A 17590-nucleotide genomic window follows, 5' to 3' on the forward strand; every position below is an offset into this window, starting at 1 on the left:
GAGCTGAGGACTGAACCCAGGGCCTTGCACTTGCTAGGCAAGCACTCTACCACTGAGCTAAATCCCCAAACCCTCTCCACTCCTTTTTTTAATAGCTGAAGAACTAGGCTAAGAGCTGTGGACCAGTGATTCTCAAACTGGTGTTCAGGATCACCAAAGGAAGTGGTGGAGGACCCAGGACCGGCAGCAGGCTGGGAGCTAGAGTGGGAGCCCCTCCCCACCCTGCCTTTCAAATCTGCTGATAGATGAGGGGGTAGCCTCCCCCTAGTGATTTAGAGATGCCATCCCAGTCAGCTTTCAGACAAAGCCTGGCCGGAATTGCTGGGTGTCACACCTTTTTCAGCTCAGTGGATTCCACTTGTCTTCAGGGTAGATAGCTGTCCACTGACTGTTGGAAAAGGTGTTTAGTGGAGCATGAGATGTTTGGGAATCAGGATTAGACACAGTTGTGAAAGTGAGAGATGGGGCTTAGGTTTTGCAAGTGTTAAGCTTTCCAAAAAAGGAGACTGGTGCCCAGGAGAGAGTTTTTTGCCTGGGTGCTAGGCAGAGGTGGGGGAGTCTGGCCTCTAATTCACTATGTAACTATGGATGACTGAACTCCTGACCCTCCTGCCTCTGCCTGCCAAGCACTGGGATTACAGGCATGCGCTACTACACTGCTCTCTGTATTTCCTGTGTCCCATACCAGAAGTGTGGTACTGTCATACCTCTAGTGGGAGTCCAGTCCTGCCTGAGCTGCCACAGGCTGAGCTTGAGTTCCCACTGTCACCCTCTGAGTACCGTGGCATACTCTGCCATTCTAAACCTACTAGCTGCCCTTTCCTTCCTTCAGCATTCTGACAGCCCCTTTCATATTTAAGGTTCAACCAGTATAAGTTGAGCAATAACCATACTTAAAGTGTGAAGCAGCAAGCAACAGGCAAGCTCCCAGAGCCTGGGTGGTGGCACACAGACCCACCCCCTTCCCTGGCAGGCAGTAGGTAAGCAGTATTCTCAGTGTGGTGTGACTGGGAGGAGGGGGAAGTAGCTGAGATGAAGGAGAGTCAGGTAAACAGTAGCCACAGTGGCCAGGAAGCCTTAGAAAAAGCCATTACAGTCAGCCCTTTCCCCTTCCTCACAGCAAATGCTCTGTTCCCCTTCAACTCCATAACCAAGACACCTAGGTTAGCATACCTTTTACTGCCTTGCTCAGTGCCTCCACACACACATACCTTCCTTTAGGTTTTGGCAGGCAGAAATAGCCCATTCACGAGGGTGGGCCTCAGTCAGCTGCCACCCTCCTAACTCAGCCCATTGTTTATAGACACAGGCACCTTGTCGGCATTTGCCCAAGAGTGGAATGGGTCCCAGCAGCTCCTGGAGGGCCTTTGACTCCTTGCCATACTAGACGTGCACTTTTCCGTGGTCCAGGATGCTGTAGTAATCTTGGTTTCCTCTAAGAACCTTTTGCTTTGCCCAATTCCATCCCACCACCTGGGGCATCTCCTGGGCACAGACCCAAACACTAAGCCATCTCACTGGAGAGCTAGTCCTGTCCACTTGGTGTTGGCATGCTGGTTGCTTACTGTTTAGGGCCTGCACACCTGGTGTGTGCGTGCGTGCGTGTACTGTGTCCTGTCTGTGTACCCTTCACACTCTAGAGTACACTTGTGGGCACACTACAGTGGGGACATCAAGGATGCAATATTTATGGATTGCTGCATGATTTAAAAGTGAATAAAACTGTTTACAAGGGAAGGAGAACAGTTAGCTACAAAGTGGGTTCATTTGTGAAATTTCAATCTGAGTGGCTGCAGTGCCCTTAAATATTTTTATTCGCTGGGCGGGCGTGGTGGTGCACGCCTTTAATCCCAGCACTCGGGAGGCAGAGGCAGGCGGATCTCTGTGAGTTCAAGGCCAGCCTGGTCTACATAGTGATTTCTAGGACAGCTGGGGCCACAGGGAGACCGTCTCAAAAAGACCAAAAAAAATTTTTTTATTGAATAGATCTCGAGTGGAGGAATGGGAGAGGCATGCTTTTGGGTGGGAGCCCACTGCCTGGCAGAAACTTCTGCATAGACTGTGCACAAAGCCTCTGGCCCCAGCTCCATTCCTGGCTGGACAGAGCCCTACCTGCCTTTGCAGCTGCCCTAAACCGGAGAACTTCCAACAGTACAGCTCCTCAATAATTAAAGAACAGGAAAGCTGGTGACAGCAGGGAAGGCCAGGGCCCAATGTCCCTGCGGTCTTAGTTCCTGTCACCTAACTAGTTCCTGGTTCAATTAACAGAGCAAGTGGCCTCCCTAAAGGAATTTGGCAAGTTTACTCACTGGCCCTGCTTCCTAGGCGTCTGGAAGGAAAGACACCCGGGCAGATTCCGCTGGGGTGCCAGTTTCTGGGAACTTGAGCAGGAGTGCGGGAGCTGCTTACCGGGAGAGTGGGGTCACCCTATCCGCCTCGGTGTGTCTGAGAACCGCGTGGCCATTTCTGCGGATATAAGCGACAGGTGGCATCAGAGACCGGCCCCGGGGAAGACACCCGGAGTTTGGAGCGAGGAAAGGCCGCAGAAACTGACAAGGCCACTCGCAGCCCGGGGAGGACACAGTTCCCTGTGACTTGGTCCCCAGGACCCGGGGGCCCGGCCCCGCGGAGCGGTCAATGCCTCTGAGCATCAACCCCCAGGCGTGGGGGAGGGGCTTCAGGGGCGCTGACGGTTCCCGGGGCCTCGGGCGGGAGCCGCGCGCGCTCGTCCCTAGCGCGGGGCCCTCGGGCGGGAATGCGCCGAGTCCGGCCGGGCCAAGGTGGCGGGTAGGGGGCTGGGTGGCGCGGGAGAGGTCGGCCGAAGGAGGGAGTTCCAGAGAGTTGCGGCCCGAGAGAGCAGCTAAGGCCCGCGGTCTCCTTGGAGACGTGCTGGCCAATGGCAGTGGCGGAAGCTGTTTATAGGGGCGGAGCGTCGCCATGGCAGCAGGAGAAGCCTTCCGAGCGTCTATTTAATGCCAGTCCCCCGGCCGCCGACGCTCAGAGAAGCGCTGTCCGGCCGGGGGTGGGGGGCAAGAGGGTCCCCGGCAGAGCCCTCGAGCTGGGGACAGAGAGCCGCGGGAGGTGGGAGGAACTTCCAGAACCTTTCTCTGGCCGGGCTGCGCTCGGAGCCAGGTAAGGAACCGGGAAGGCTGCGGGGCACCGGCAGGGCGTCGGCACCCTCTGGACATCCGCGGTCCCCGACGGAAGTGATGGGGCCAGCGGCTGACAGCCGAGGACTTTGGGGGAACTCGCTTCCCGCCCCTCCACAACTCTCTGTCCTATTTCCTTCCTTTCCCGGAACTTCATCCTAGTATCTCTTCAAGGATCGGACGACCTCCCTATCCAGCCCCTTAGCGCTCTCTCGCTCTCTCTCTCTCTCTCTCTCTCTCTCTCTCTCTCTCTCTCTCTCTCTCCTCTCTATCTCTCTCTCTCCTCTCTATCTATCTCTCTCTCCTCCCTATCTATCTATCTATCTATCTATCTATCTATCTATCTATCTATCTATCATCATCTATCTATCTCTATATCTCTCTTTTCCGGGCGGGAAATCCGCATTTCCCACTTCTGGGAGAACGCGCTGGGCCGCCCAACTCGCTTCCTTTGTCGTGGCCAATGAAACCTCGAAGGGCAGATGGAGAGGTGGAGTGGCGGGGCCGGGCTGGGCCTCGCTGAGGGTCGCAGGGGCGAAAGTGGTGAGGCACCCTCCCTAGGCGCACGCCCTCCCCTCGGGCTTGCAGGGACAGCGCTCAGCCCCGCCGTGCTCCCGCAGGCCCCCGCTTTGGTATTCGGAAGAGGCGACCCCTGGGTCGCGGGATGGAAGTGCGCGTTCCAGAGGCCGTGTAACCCAAGCCGCGGGTGCCAGCGGACCGGAGAGCGCAGAGGGCCACCCCGGCTCAGCCCGTGGATGGTGACCGCCCCCTCGGAGCGTCCCCGCAGACATGGCGCAAAGCTGGCTGCGCCTCTCCGGAGCAGGGCCAGCGGAGGAGGCCCGGCCCGAGGCCGGCATGGAGGAGCCCGATGCCCTGGATGATAGCCTGACCAGCCTGCAGTGGCTGCAGGAATTCTCCATTCTCAACGCCAAGGCCCCCACCCTGCCCCCGGGGGTCACTGACCCCCACGGCTACCACCAGGTGCCGGGCTGCGTGGCTCCCGGGTCGCCCCTCGCGGCCGACCCCGCCAGCCTCGGGCAGCCGCACACGCCAGGCAAGCCCACCTCGTCGCGAAGCGCGCCCCCGGGGCTGCAGGCCCCGCCCCCCGACGACGTGGACTATACCACCAACCCGCACGTGAAGCCGCCCTACTCGTACGCCACGCTCATCTGCATGGCCATGCAGGCCAGCAAGGCCACCAAGATTACCCTGTCGGCCATCTACAAGTGGATCACGGACAACTTCTGCTACTTCCGCCACGCTGATCCCACCTGGCAGGTAGGGGAGGTGCGGGTGGCCGCTCCCTTCCCACTGTCTCCTCCCTGCATCTCAGCTGGACCCTCATCCCAAATCTACGAGGCCCAGGAGGCATCTGGCTGTGCCCTGCCCACTGCTTGAAACCTCAGAGAGGAAGGAGGGAGAATGTCCTGGGCCCTGAGGGCTTTAGGGGGCCAGATATGGAGCGAAGGGGGGTGGGGTTGAGGAGGGCATATTCATCCAGCAGTCACCTTTAGTCTCCAGGGAGGATGATGGGCTAAGGGCACATTCTTATCCCAAGTCCTAGAATTCCTAGACACTATTCTACCAAGGACAGTTGGTCAGAACTGAACTCAGAAATGGAACCCAGTGTTCTTCACCCTGTAAATTGGCTCAGAGAGTAGGGCAGAGATGAGCCCTGTGGGTGAAGATCAGTTGTCCAGGTGGAGGGGTCATGAGGTCATCCTAAAGCCACTGACCCAGCCCCCACCTCAACTCTTCCCCTGTTTCCTACTTCCATCACCACCCCCCTTCTCAGCCAGCCTCCCTGGGGGGACAATTACCTGCACCAGGTGCTTTCCACAGGGGCTCTGCTGCTACACAGGCTTCATGTTCCAAGTCTCCGGAACCTGGCACAGAGCAGCCAAGGGGCCCAGACCTCCATGTAAACATCCCAGCCTTGCTGACCATTGGGGGCACCCACTACCCACCCACCTGCCCTGCTATTCCAAACTGGACCCCTGTGTCCCAGCATGGTGTGGACAGAACTAAGCACCTAAGAATGGAGGCAGCAGGGTGGTGGGTTTGAGGCCGAGAATATTGCTCTGAAAGTCTCCCAACATCGGAATCTGGGAGTTGCTGTAGGCAGAGGCCTAAGGTTGCCCACTCATCCCTGGGGTACTTCGGGAGTCAGGGTACAAGATCTCAGTCCCAAGCTATCCCAAATGTCCCTAATCCTGGGACTCCACCCTATCCTTTCCCTACCCTAGGCCTGTGCAGCTCAGGCCCAAGAAATGAGCCTTATGCTCTTGGCTGGGTAATAATCAACTGAACCTGGGGTGGGAAGAGAAGGCTGTGGTGGGTGAAGGCCAGCAGCCGGCTCCACAAACAAGGAGTCACCAGATCCTCCCATCACACACACACACACACACACACACACACACACACACACACACACACATACAATCCTTGGGCACCAAACCCTCTCCCTTGACCCACTCACTTCACAAACAGAGAAGACCAGCCAGCGGACAGAGATGGCAGTCCAGGCCCTGGGGGAGCTGAGGGATTTGGCCAGGGGCTGCAAGCAACAGGGTAAGGGAAGGAGGGAGGGCCACAGGGGGTGGCACTGACAGCCACCCTGTGGCTCAGAGCTCGGATGACTGAGCAGACAGATATCCTGGCAACAGAGAACAAAAGCGACGCCCCCCCACGCGTACTCCAAGCTCCCCCATGCCCTGTGGCTGGTGTCCCAGAGTCTCTGAGTTACAGCTGCCTGGTCAGGGCACCTCCCCCATTAGAGAAAAGATGCAGGGGTTATGATGCAGGAGGCCTGGGTGCCTCTCCACTGCTGCCCATCTGATCCAGCTGTTCTTTCTTGTTCTCTGCTTGTGCCCAGAATTCCATTCGTCACAACCTGTCCCTGAACAAGTGCTTCATCAAAGTGCCTCGGGAGAAGGATGAGCCCGGCAAGGGGGGCTTCTGGCGCATTGACCCCCAATATGCAGAGCGCCTGCTCAGTGGGGCCTTCAAGAAGCGGCGGCTACCCCCCGTCCATATCCACCCAGCCTTTGCCCGCCAGGCCTCACAGGAGCCCAGCACTGCCCCCTGGGGTGGACCTCTGACCGTGAATGCGGAGGCCCAGCAGCTGCTGCAGGAGTTTGAGGAGGCCACAGGGGAGGCAGGCTGGGGCACAGGAGAGGGCAGGCTGGGGCATAAGCGCAAGCAGCCGCTGCCTAAGCGGGTGGCCAAGGTCTTGCGGCCCCCCAGCACATTGCTGCTGACCCAGGAGGAGCAGGGTGAGCTGGAACCTCTCAAAGGCAACTTTGACTGGGAGGCCATCTTTGAGGCTGGCACTCTGGGTGGGGAGCTGAGCTCACTGGAAGCCCTGGAGCTAAGTCCACCACTGAGCCCCGCCTCTCATGGGGACGTGGACCTTACTGTCCATGGCCGCCACATCGACTGCCCCACTACCTGGGGACCTCCTGTAGAGCAGGCTGTGGACAGCCTGGACTTCAATGAGACCTTCCTGGCCACAACCTTCCTGCAGCATCCCTGGGATGAGAACGGTAGTAGCTGCCTGCCCCCAGAGCCCCTCTTTGAAGCAGGGGATGCCAGCCTGGCCGCTGACCTGCAGGACTGGGCCAGCGTGGGTGCTTTCTTGTAAGAGTCCAGGCCCCACCCCATCTCTGGACAGTGCCCAAGTCAGGGCCCAGAACTGCTCCTCAAGACAGGCCTATGGACATCTCTGGCAGGGACTGGGCCAGGTCTCTGAAGGCTGGCTCCAGGAGGTCACACTGCTGCTAGGGTGTCCTCACATTCAAGCCCGAAAGGCTGGGATCCAGGGGCCTAGGACCAGAATTGCTGCCTCCCCTCATCAGCACCTCCCTCCCTGCCACCCATACACACAGTGTTTCATTGATCCATATTCCTTCAACCCTAAGAACTGGCAAAACAAGGGCTCTGCACCATGAGAGCTGAGGCCTGGAGGGCCCCTGCCACACCAGGGAGGAACAGAACAGGCCTTCATCAGAGCTCTGCTCCACCTCACCTGCTCACTCCTGCTTCCCCAGGTCTCTATCTAGAGAAAGTTCCCAGGTACAACAAATGCTAATTAGATGACTGCAAATTAACCCCCTGGAGGCCCCTCCTGGCAGAGCCTCCCCAGGGGCCCCTGGCAGCCTTGACTGGAGAGGAGCTGGCAGGAGATGGACTGGGGGAGGGGAACAGAGAGGAGGCAGCAAGGTGGGGCAAGATGTTTCCTAAGGCCTTTAGGGCCTTTACCTGGCCCCATCCTTAGGGGTAGAAGGGAAACTATAAATCTTGGAGCCTGACTTGAGGCTGAGAGCAGCAGGAAGTCGGGGTTTGGGGGGGAGGTTGGGGCAGTCCAGCTGCAGGGTGGGAGGACAGACAGATGGACTAATGTAGTGAGTATAGCTATAGCTAAGACTTAACTGGGAGGGACGCCCAGCTTGCTGGAAACACTGGAACAGGAAAGAGGCAGCCCTATATCCCTGCCTGTGTTAGCAGGGAGCCAGGTCTCACTCCATCCTGACCCCTGGGGCTGGGACCCACATCTACCCTCCACGTGGGGCAATTTAACATTTTTCATGGAAAGTTCTTTACAATAAAAAATTTTGGAAATAAAATTTTTGAAAATCTGAACATGGTCCTCCTTACAGTTTGTTTGGGGAAGGAGATAGCCAAGTTGCGGTGGCTTTAGGGGGAGGTGTTAAGTACTTTTCTTCAAATACATCTGCCAAGGGGGATATGGTCCGGAAGGTGGGGAACTCTTGAGGAACTCCCCTTGACCTGTGTCCCTGGGAAGGAAAGGGCCCAGAGGTGGCTTTCTCAGGAGCCTGTGCATTCCAGACCTCAGCGCCTCCATCTGTGCAATGGGAGAGTTGTGCCCACAGCCTCAGGGGAGCAAGAGACAAGAAAGAGGTTGGCACCACCTCACCCCAGGGATTCACAAAGGCCAGTGTGCCCTGGTTCAAGCCATCCCCCACCACGAGAGGGCCTGCCCAGGCTCGCCCGCCCAAGTCCGCATCCCTGACCTGGGCCTGTTTCCAGTACTACCCTCCTTCAGTCTCTCCTTGAAGGGACAAGGGCTGAAGTCAGAGAAGCCGCAGCCTCAGGGCTCTACTCCCCACTCTGCGTTTACCAGACACAGTCCAGTGCAGGCTTAGGAAGAAGGGAGGCCCCCAGAGAATGAGCACTCAGTGCTTAGATCCTCCTCCCTAGACCTTACTGTGAAGAGTCTGGCTACGAGAATTCTGATGGCAAAACTGAGGCACAGAATATATACCTTTCAATTCTCACACCTTAGATTTGTTTGCCTGGGAATGTATCTCCCTATTCAGCCCCCACTGAACCCCACATAACATCCCATAGCATTCTCGAAGCCAGCCCCTCCCTGTGAGCACATGAACACACACGGAGAAGCACAGCCCAGTGCCGTGGGGAGCAATCCTGCCCGGCCTCTGTGGACCCTTTTATCCCCTTGTCCCTTTTCTTTTTCAGTCCTTGAGTTTGGCCACAGGCCAGCCTGGCATTCTCCTGACGAACTTGCGGCTTTCATTTGTTAATTATTCCAAATATTTCAGAAGGGCTCACACACTGCAGGGCAGGAGGGTTGGGGCCTTACTGAGCCCATTTCCCTTTACACAGAATACGGAAGGGGCTCCCCCAACAAAGCTTGTACTCCACACCACCTCCCCCACATTACCTACCCCACCCTCCTTCCTGGCCACAGCATTAGAAGAACAAAGCAGGCTCCAGCCTTCTCCATTAGCCCCTTAGAATCAGCCTCCAGCCCTGGCCAAGGTGGACATACCCTGACAGTAGGGCGAGTTACTGCCTGCCCCGGGCCTATCCTGAGAAAAAGAAGGGCAAAGTCAGGGGGAGACAGGACCACCCCTGGATGAGTACAGGCCAAAGAAACAGCACAATGAAGTATGTGCTCTTGGCTACACTTGGCAGTTGCTCAGGACTCTGGAAATTTCTATGCACAGACTGCACCCTAGACCAATTAGACCAGACTCTTATGGGACCCAGCATCGATATTTTCTTTTAAAGTCTCCATATGTTGGAGATTGGAGAGATGGCTCAGTGGTTAAGAGCACTATCTGCTGTTGCAGAGGCCCCTGATTCAATTCCCAGCACCCACACAGTTAACAACCATCGTAACTCCAGTTCTAGGGGAATCCAACGCCCTCCTCTGACCTCTGTGGGCATAGCACAACACAGATGCACTTACACACATGCAGGCAAAACACTCATACACATAAAAAAAAAATAATAAGCCAAAAACGGGCATGGTGGCGCACACCTTTGATCCCAGCACTTGGGAGGCAGAGGCAGAACCTTAATCTCAGCTAACCCATGATCTGTTAGAATACAGCTTGGTGTGGTGGCACATGCCTTTAATCCCAGCACTCTGGAGGCAGAGGCATGCAGATCTACACAGGGAGTTCCAGGTCAGCTGGGGTTACAGTGAGACCCTGTCTCAAAACAAAACAAAACAAAACAAAACAAAAAGGACACATGCAAATCCCAGTACCACCATCAAAATCAGAAATTCATCAGCATGATCATCCCAACTCCTCCACAGAGCTCTGCAAACTGAGCCTCTTTCTATACCAGCATCACAGGCCAAGAACTTATGATGCCTTTGCATCATGCTGTGTGACCTTGAGCTCAGGACTCGGGTTCTCGGAGCAGGTTCCTCCACACACTCAGAAGTTGAACTGCTGGATCATATGGCAGTTTCGTGCTTGATTTTTTTGTTTGTTTGTTTTTTTGAGCAGCTATTTTGTGTTCTATCTCCCTCAGCAGTGCACAAGACTTCTGATTTCTTCACAACATTCTCAACACTTAACTTATGGGTTTGTTTTTATTTTTCTATTTGTTTTGTTGCTGTTTGTTTGTTTGGACCCAGGGCCTCACACACTATAGGAAACCACTCTACCATCAAGCCATATACTCAACAGGTTTTTGTTTTGTTTTGTTTTATATGGTGTTGTTTTGGGCCTTTTTTGAGACAGGATCTCCCTGTAGCCCCAGCTGACCTGGTACTTGCTGTGTAGACCAGGCTGGCCTCAGTTTTACAGAGATCCACCTGCCTCTGCCTCTGCCTCTAGAGTGCTGGGATTAAAGGTGTGCACCAACACACCCAGCTGTTTTTGTTTTTTAAATTTTGAGACAGGGTCTCACAAAGTCACTCCCGCTAGCCTTGAACTCACTCTGTAGCCCAGGGAGGCCTTGAACTTTCCATTCTTCCTTCCAACAAACTTAGATACCAGGCCCTCACTACCAGCCCACTTTGTAGATTGCAAGCCCCATTTTTTCAAGGACCAGTCCCTGAACCTTTCCATTCTCAAGTACTCGGGGGAGCCTTCTCCCAAAACAAGGAGCCAACCCTCCAGTCCCCAGTCCCCAAACTTCCTGCTTTCCCCCTTTCTCCCTCCCCCACATACTCCAGCTCCACCAGTTAGGAATGTGACATCAGAAGAAAGGCTTGGACTTTGCCCCCCTCACTCTTGGAACAAAATACTTCCTGTTCCACAAGCTGCCTTGGGGTCTAGTGGCTGTCATCTGGAAGTCCCCTGGGGTACTCTTTGTCACTCATAATGCTCTCCTGTAGCAAACTGGCAGGCCCCCTGCAGAGCTGAGCTAGACCTGGAGGGCCCAGAATAGGATTCACCCTCCCCCTATCCCCAGCCCTGGGCTTCACACAGACACCCATCCCTCCCCAGCTGGCTTGTGAAGAGGGCAGCAGAGTGGGAAGGAAGTGGGAGCTGGTCAGGAGTCAGGTGCTGCTCCATCCTGGGCTGAGACTCAAAGGTAAACAGGTGTATTTGGACTCCTGCAGGGGGTAGTAGGCTGGCCCTTTGGGACAGGCCTGGGCCTGCCCTTTGGGATGGGGAAGTGGGGCCTAGTTAACAATGGGATAGGACAGTAGCCCAGGTCCTGCTGACACATTCTTGTGTGGGGAGAAGGAAAACACAGGTGACACCTGAGGGGGGGAGGGGAAGATGTCAGGCAGGGAAGGGGCCTTTGGTTCTAAGCAGTGTGAACCACAGAGTGGCTGGAGATGAAGTACACAGAAGCCCTAGGGGGGCCAAGGGGGTTGCCTTCCTCCTGAGGGACATGTGTCCATCTCCTTCTGCTTCTTCCAAGTGGGACAGGTCAGAGCCACCTGGACAGGCGGGCAAGCTGGGGCCTGAATGTCCCCTGTGAACAGGCCCCCAGAAGCCAACTAGCCTGAGCAGGCTAGGCAAGGACAGGTGCAGGGTGTGCAGTAACCAAAGGGGAACACCTGGGGACTCTTCCCTGCTGGCCCCTCTGGCTCGCCCTCAGTCCTTAACAGATGTGCCCAGCCCTCCATCTGCTCCTATCTAAGGCAGGGTGGGAGGCTGAGGCAGGATTGGAGCATGAGGTCCAAGGCCCAACTGTCTTTCTCGCTGGAGAGGCAGTTCAGCTGAGCTCCCAGAAAAGCAAGCCTCCCAGGAATCAGATAGAGCCTTCATCAGCCCACCCTGTCCACACCCACATCCCTGAAGGTCTTCTGAAGCCCAAGACACCAGCAGCTCTCCCAGCACCACTGTTTGTCCATGGAATTGAGCTGGGGCCAGGAAGTTGCCAAATGTTTGCTCCTTGCCCAGCCCCACTCATGGGCTCTCCCAGTACCCCTGTCCCCCAGGATGCCCTGCCCCCTTGCCCTGTTCCCACATAGTGTCAAGCTTCCTTCCAACTTTCCCTAAGCAAATAGTGTCTCAGCTGAGCCAAATAGGGTAAAGTCAAGTAAAGAGTTTCACATACCCCATCCCTACACGGCAGAGTCCTGTGGGCAAGATGAGCTATCTATCCTGCCCAGTCCTACATAGGAAGCATCAAACATGGTGGCCAGCTTGTTGAATACTGAATGAATGTGTGATGTATGAATGAACAAATTGCTGGATGAAAAACAGCAAAGTAGCCTTGGCAAAATGCTCTCAGTAACAGACACCAAGGGGTTTCCACGGCATGGGCTGAGGACATTCCTAAAACTTTGAAAGCTATGGCTTGACCTAAGGGCGTGCACAGGCTGGGGCAAAGGCATTCCAGGTCCAGGGAAAATGTGCAGGCAAACCCTATGTGCCTTGTGGAAGCCGAGGTAGAGGCCTATTTGTTGACCTTGTATATCTGGGTTCTTTGTGGAAGAGGCAGTGGAGGCCTTGAATGTTGACTGAAGCTGCCCTGCTCAGGTTCTGGGGAAGAGGTAAGCCAGGTGAGTAGGGAGGAAGGCTCACTGGAGGAAAGGAGGGAGGTAGGGACTCATCTCTACCTGCTCCTTCTGGTCTCTAGTTCTCCTGGGAGGGAGTGGGAACTACAGAAGACCAAGAGACAGGGCTGGTGTGGGGAAGCCACTCCATCCGAACCCACAGGGTCAGCAAGGGAGCTCTTCACCCATTTGTATCCCCACCACAAGGTCACCAGGACAACTGTGCCCAGGTCAGCTGTCCTCATTTAGCCCCATCCCACATGCACCTGGATAGGACAGGGCCTGAGGCTTTTGAACCTGACACCTCTATGACCCTGGCTGACCAGGCCCAGAGGCCCAACATTCTATGCCAAGGATAGGGGAGACCCAGGAAGAACCTGAGGGCCCCAGCATCTGGCATTTGGTCATAGATGAGCCCTAGTGGAGCTGGGGCTGGGGCTCAGTTGGTAGACTGTTTGCATAGTGTGTATAAAGCCCTCCCTGGGCCGGGCATGGTGGCTCACGCCTTTAATCCCAGCACTCAGGAGGCAGAGGCAGGCGGATCTCTGTGAGTTCAAGGCCAGCCTGGTCTACATAGTGAGTTCCAGGACAGCTGGGGCTACAGGGAGACCCTGTCTGAAAAAAGACCAAAAAAAAAAAAAAAAAGCCCTCTCTGGATTTGATCCCCAACACTGAATAAATCAGTCTTGTTGGCATACACTTCTAATCCCAGTGCTTGGAAGGCAAAAACAGGAGGATACAAAGTTCAAGACCAAGCCCAGGAATGTTCTTGTACACTTTTAATCCCAGCACTCAGGAGGCAGAGGCAGGCAGATCTTTGTGAGTTCAAGCTAGCCTGGTCTACACAGTGAGTTTCAGGCCAGCCCAGGCTACACAGAGACCCTGTCTCAAAAATACAAAATATGCCGGGCGTGGTGGCGCATGCCTGTAGTCCCAGCACTTGGGAGGCAGAGGCAGGCGGATCTCTGTGAGTTCAAGGCCAGCCTGGTCTACATAGTGAGTTCCAGGACAGCTGGGGCTTACAGGGAGACCCTGCTTCAAAAAGACCAAAAAAACAAAACAAAACAAAAATGTGTGTATGATTAACACTGGCTTGGTAGGGACTGTTTGAGTGTCTGGAGCAGGATTGGGGACGGGTGGGCACATGTGGGAACCTCCTCAAACATTCCTTATCCAGATCACTGTAGCTCCCTTGTTCACATGTGAGTTTTACTGGAGGGAGTAAGGCATTGGGGGCGGCAGGGGGGGATCTCAGCTAGAGAGCAGGGAAATGGAGACGTAGTCAGACTGCCCCCAATTGGACCCAGAGAGATGTGGGTCACTTGCAAAGAGAGCGATGCCCCACCCCTGCCCCTGCTCAAATGTTCAAGGCCCCTGTGGGCAGGCTCTTCTGAAACCAGGAAGCATGGGGAGGGTGGGTGGAACAGACAGCAGGCATCAGGACACCCAGTTCCACACAGGGCAGCCCCCGGCAGGCCGAGCACCTTCATCTTGTAGAGAAGGAAACTAAGTTCATTGTGTCACCCTTAACTTTGGTGTGGGGTGGCCCCACAGCTGGCAATGGGTCACTGGTGGCTGATGCCAATCAGAGTGTTCCACCAACTCAACCGGCCCCATCTGGTTCCTTCCAGAACCCTCCCAATAGATAACTCCTCAAGATGATCTCCAATGAGACTTGAGAAGAAAATGCAGGACAGCTTGAAGATACTCATTGAACTCAGAAATGAGTAATGCTGTGCTGGGGCGAGGGCTCAGTTGGTAGAGTGCTTGCCTAGCATGCCACTAGCATCACCATCTCATAAACCTGACATGGTAGTTCACACCTGCAATCCAACACTCAGAGGTACAGGCAGGAAGATCAGAAATTCAAGGTTATCCTTGGCTACATAGTGTGTTAGAGGTCAGCCTAGGCTGCATGAGTCTGAAAAGAAAAGAAAAGAGGAACTGGAGAGATGGCTCAGCAGTTAAGAACACTGGCTGTTCTTGCAGAGGACCGGGGTTTGGTTCCCAGCACCCTCATAGTGGTTGACAACCATCTGTAACTCCAGTTCCAGGAAATCTGACACCCTCTTCTGACCTCCCTGGGCATTGTACAATATGGGTGCACTTACATACATGCAGGCAATACACTTACACACATAAAATAAAAACAATAAATACATTATTTAAAAAAGAAAAAAGAAAAGAATAATCATATGAATAATAAGTAAAGCAGACAGCACAGCAGGGTCTGAGGAGAGTCCCCCAGCTCATTCAGAGGACACATTGTTAGCAGGTGGATGTCAGAAACCTGAAGGAAATAGAGCCAGAGCTCAGACAGGTCATAGGGACCACAAAGATAAAAAGCAGAGATCTTTTGGGGAACCAACAACAGGGAGAACAAAGAGCAAGAACTGAAACTTCCAGAAAGTCCACTATTAGGCAAAGGACCCAAACTGATGAACCCAACAAAGCTGGGGGAGGAGGAGAAAACCCAGCAGTGTGGATGCTGAGAAGGCAGGTGGGGAGTCCCTCGCACCTGTTCCCACAGGCTCCGCCCACTGCCCCAGAAGGGGAGTCACTGGGCCCTACACTCCTGAGAGGCCAGAGTGGGGCCAGCCAAGTTAGCTTTACCCCAGAGCTTCCTGTGGCCTCCCACAGGGCAGTTTCCTTAGCACAGAAGTGGAAGGGGGCAGACACTGAGTACTGGCCCCAAACTCAGAGCTGCAAAGAAGGAACAAAGAAGGAGAGGCTGGGGACAGTGGCTGTAACAGACAGGCCTGTGAGAAGGCTTCAAGAGGGGAGACCTGGGTGCATCTGATTAGAGAAGATATGAGCCCATAGTGGGAGAGCGTGGACCAAAACACTGAGGGAGTTGGAAGCTCAGAGAGAATTGGGGGGGTGGCTAGCAAAGAGGAGGGTCTCAGTGGGGTAGGAAAGTCAAGGGAGGAAGGGGATGCAAGGTGGGGCCACTCTGGTGAAGGGAAGAACAAGTCAGAGCTCAGGGCTAGTGGACAGCATGGCAGGGTCCAAGGGGTAGGGAAGGTCTGGAGTGGGAAGGGAACAGAGAGGGGGATAGAGCTGCAAAGGCCAGACAGGTCCCCAGGAACCTTCTATTTCCAGCTTCAGGGACTCAGATCGGGGAGCAGGACAGGGCAGGATTCCTAGCTGCAGGGGAGGAAGGCCAGGATCCTGAATGCTGGACACACGGGCAGGCGCTCACGGGGTCACCTGTTTCCTTGTCCATTTGGATCCTGGGGAGAGCAGCCTACACAGATGAGCAGGATGTACCTTGGGGCCCTTCCCAACTTAGTGCAAGGAGCCTTAAGAGCAATCTCCCAGACATAATTCCTAGTCTCGGTGCTCTGTGCAGCATGCATGGTCCCTTGTGGGAGCAGAATTGCCTAGGACTCCCCCTTCATTACCCAGAAGCAGCTCAGCCACCCCACAGATGGAGATGCTACCAGGTGCCCGGTTTCCTGGTCTCCTTGGCTTTGCTCTCACTCCAGGATGTCTTCTACCTGGAGCTAGTGAGCCTTTCTTTTGATACTTTATGTGTTTATTTGTTTGTTTGTTTGTTTTTAAAGTGCAAGGTATCAAATCTGGGGCTTCACTCTACTCATGAACCACATCTCCATCTCCAATCTTTCAAATCTTTTTAACTCTCTATTTAAATTTGAATTTTATTATTATTGGTGGTGGTGGTGGTGGTGGTGGTGGTGGTGGTGTGTGTATGTGTGTGTGTGTGTGTGTGTGTATGATGGGGGCACACACCCATGCCACAACATGCATGTGAAGGTCAGGGGACAACTTTGTGTGGAATTAGTTCTCTCCTTCTACCATTTATGGGAGGTCCTAGGATCAAACTCAGATTGTCTTGCTTTTGGAAGTATCTCTAGCCCATGAGCCATCATGTTGGTCTGTTTTTGTTTTTGTTTTAATTTTTATTTATTCTTATTTTGGTTTTTGGTTTTTGGTTTTTTGAGTCTCCCTATAGCTCCAGCTGGCCTAGAACTGACTACGTAGACCAGGCTGGCCTTGATTCCGAAGAGATCCACCTGCCTCTGCCTGGGTTAAAGGTGTGCACCACCATGCCTGGCAATATTTATTTTTACTTAAAGTGTTCTGCCTGCATGTATATAGGTGCACCCATGTCATGCAATGTCCATGGAGGCCAGAAGAGGGCATTGGATTCCCTGGAACTGGAGTTAAAGTTGTTGGCTGCCATGTAGGTGCTGGGAACCAAACCCAGATCCTCTGCAAGAGCAGCTAGTGCTTTTAATCACTGAGTCATCTCTTCAGTTCCTTGTTTTGTTTTTTTTTTGAGACAGGGTCTCATATCACTCAAGCTGGCCTTGAACTTACCATATAGCCAAGAAATTGATCCTGGTGCCTCCACCTCATGAATGCTCTGGTTATGGGCGTGGACCACCACACTAAGTTATCTTCTTAACTTTTCTCTTTTTCTCTGTTTCCACGCAAGGTTTTACTATGTAAATCAGACTAACCTTGGACTCGCAGAGATCCACCTGCCTCTGCCTCTCCAGTGTTGGGATTGAAGGCATGCACTACTGTGTATGCTAGTTAGTCTTTTGTCAACACCAACCAGAGACACCTGGGAAGAGGGAATCTCAATTGAAGAATTTCCTTCATCGGACTGGCCTGTGGCCATGACTGTGGGACATTTTCTTGATTTTTGTTTGGATAGAAGGGCCCAGCCCAAGGCAGAGGGAGTCATCCCTAGGCAGGTGGGCCTGGGCTGCATAGGACAGCAGTTGGGGAAGCCAGAGGAAGTAAGCCAGTCAGCAGCATTCCTCCATGGTCTCTGCTTCAGTTCCTGCCTCCAGGTTCCTGCCTTGAGTTCCTGCCTTGGCTTCCTGTTGGTGATGGGCTGTGAGCTGTAAGTGATACAAACCCTTTCCTCCCCAAGTTGGTTTTGGTCAGTGTTGTCACAGCAACAGAAAGTAACTAGAACAGGTAGGAAGACAGAGGCTACAGATCTGATCTGTACCCACACTTGGACTCTGCGTTGTGACCTTTTAGGCACCATTTCCTTCCTTTCCCCTTCTGTTTTCTTTGTAAGTTGTCTTTTTTCTTTCCTTTTTTTTTGGTCTTTTTTGAGACAGGGTCTCCCTGTAGCCCCAGCTCCCAGCTGGCCTGGAACTCACTATGTAGATCAGGCTGGCCTTGAACTCATAGAGATCTGCCTGCCTCTGCCTCC

At 54.2% G+C, this 17590-nt stretch overlaps 1 protein-coding gene across 1 annotated transcript; it reads left to right on the forward strand.

Annotated features, from left to right (window-relative positions):
• The first annotated feature begins 3016 nt into the window (after window positions 1–3016).
• Foxj1 (forkhead box J1) lies at window positions 3017–7758 on the forward strand. Its single transcript, XM_008831350.3, has 3 exons — window positions 3017–3132; window positions 3770–4427; window positions 6025–7758. Exons 2-3 carry the CDS (start codon window positions 3939–3941, stop codon window positions 6790–6792), a joined length of 1257 nt encoding a protein of 418 aa, XP_008829572.1. The 5' UTR covers window positions 3017–3132; window positions 3770–3938; the 3' UTR covers window positions 6793–7758.
• The last annotated feature ends 9832 nt before the right edge of the window (window positions 7759–17590 follow it).

This window comes from Nannospalax galili, unplaced genomic scaffold, assembly GCF_000622305.1.
Source record: "Nannospalax galili isolate Female #2095 unplaced genomic scaffold, S.galili_v1.0 scaffold634, whole genome shotgun sequence".
NCBI lineage: Eukaryota > Metazoa > Chordata > Mammalia > Rodentia > Spalacidae > Nannospalax > Nannospalax galili.

What these genes read in the sequence shown, in the direction of transcription:
- Foxj1 (XM_008831350.3), top strand. Translation starts at nt 3,939, where the DNA reads ATGGCGCAAAGCTGGCTGCGCCTCTCCGGAGCAGGGCCAGCGGAGGAG. An exon ending in ACGCTGATCCCACCTGGCAG is followed by an intron (nt 4,428 to 6,024) that starts GTAGGGGAGGTG and finishes GCTTGTGCCCAG; the next exon opens with AATTCCATTCGTCACAACCT.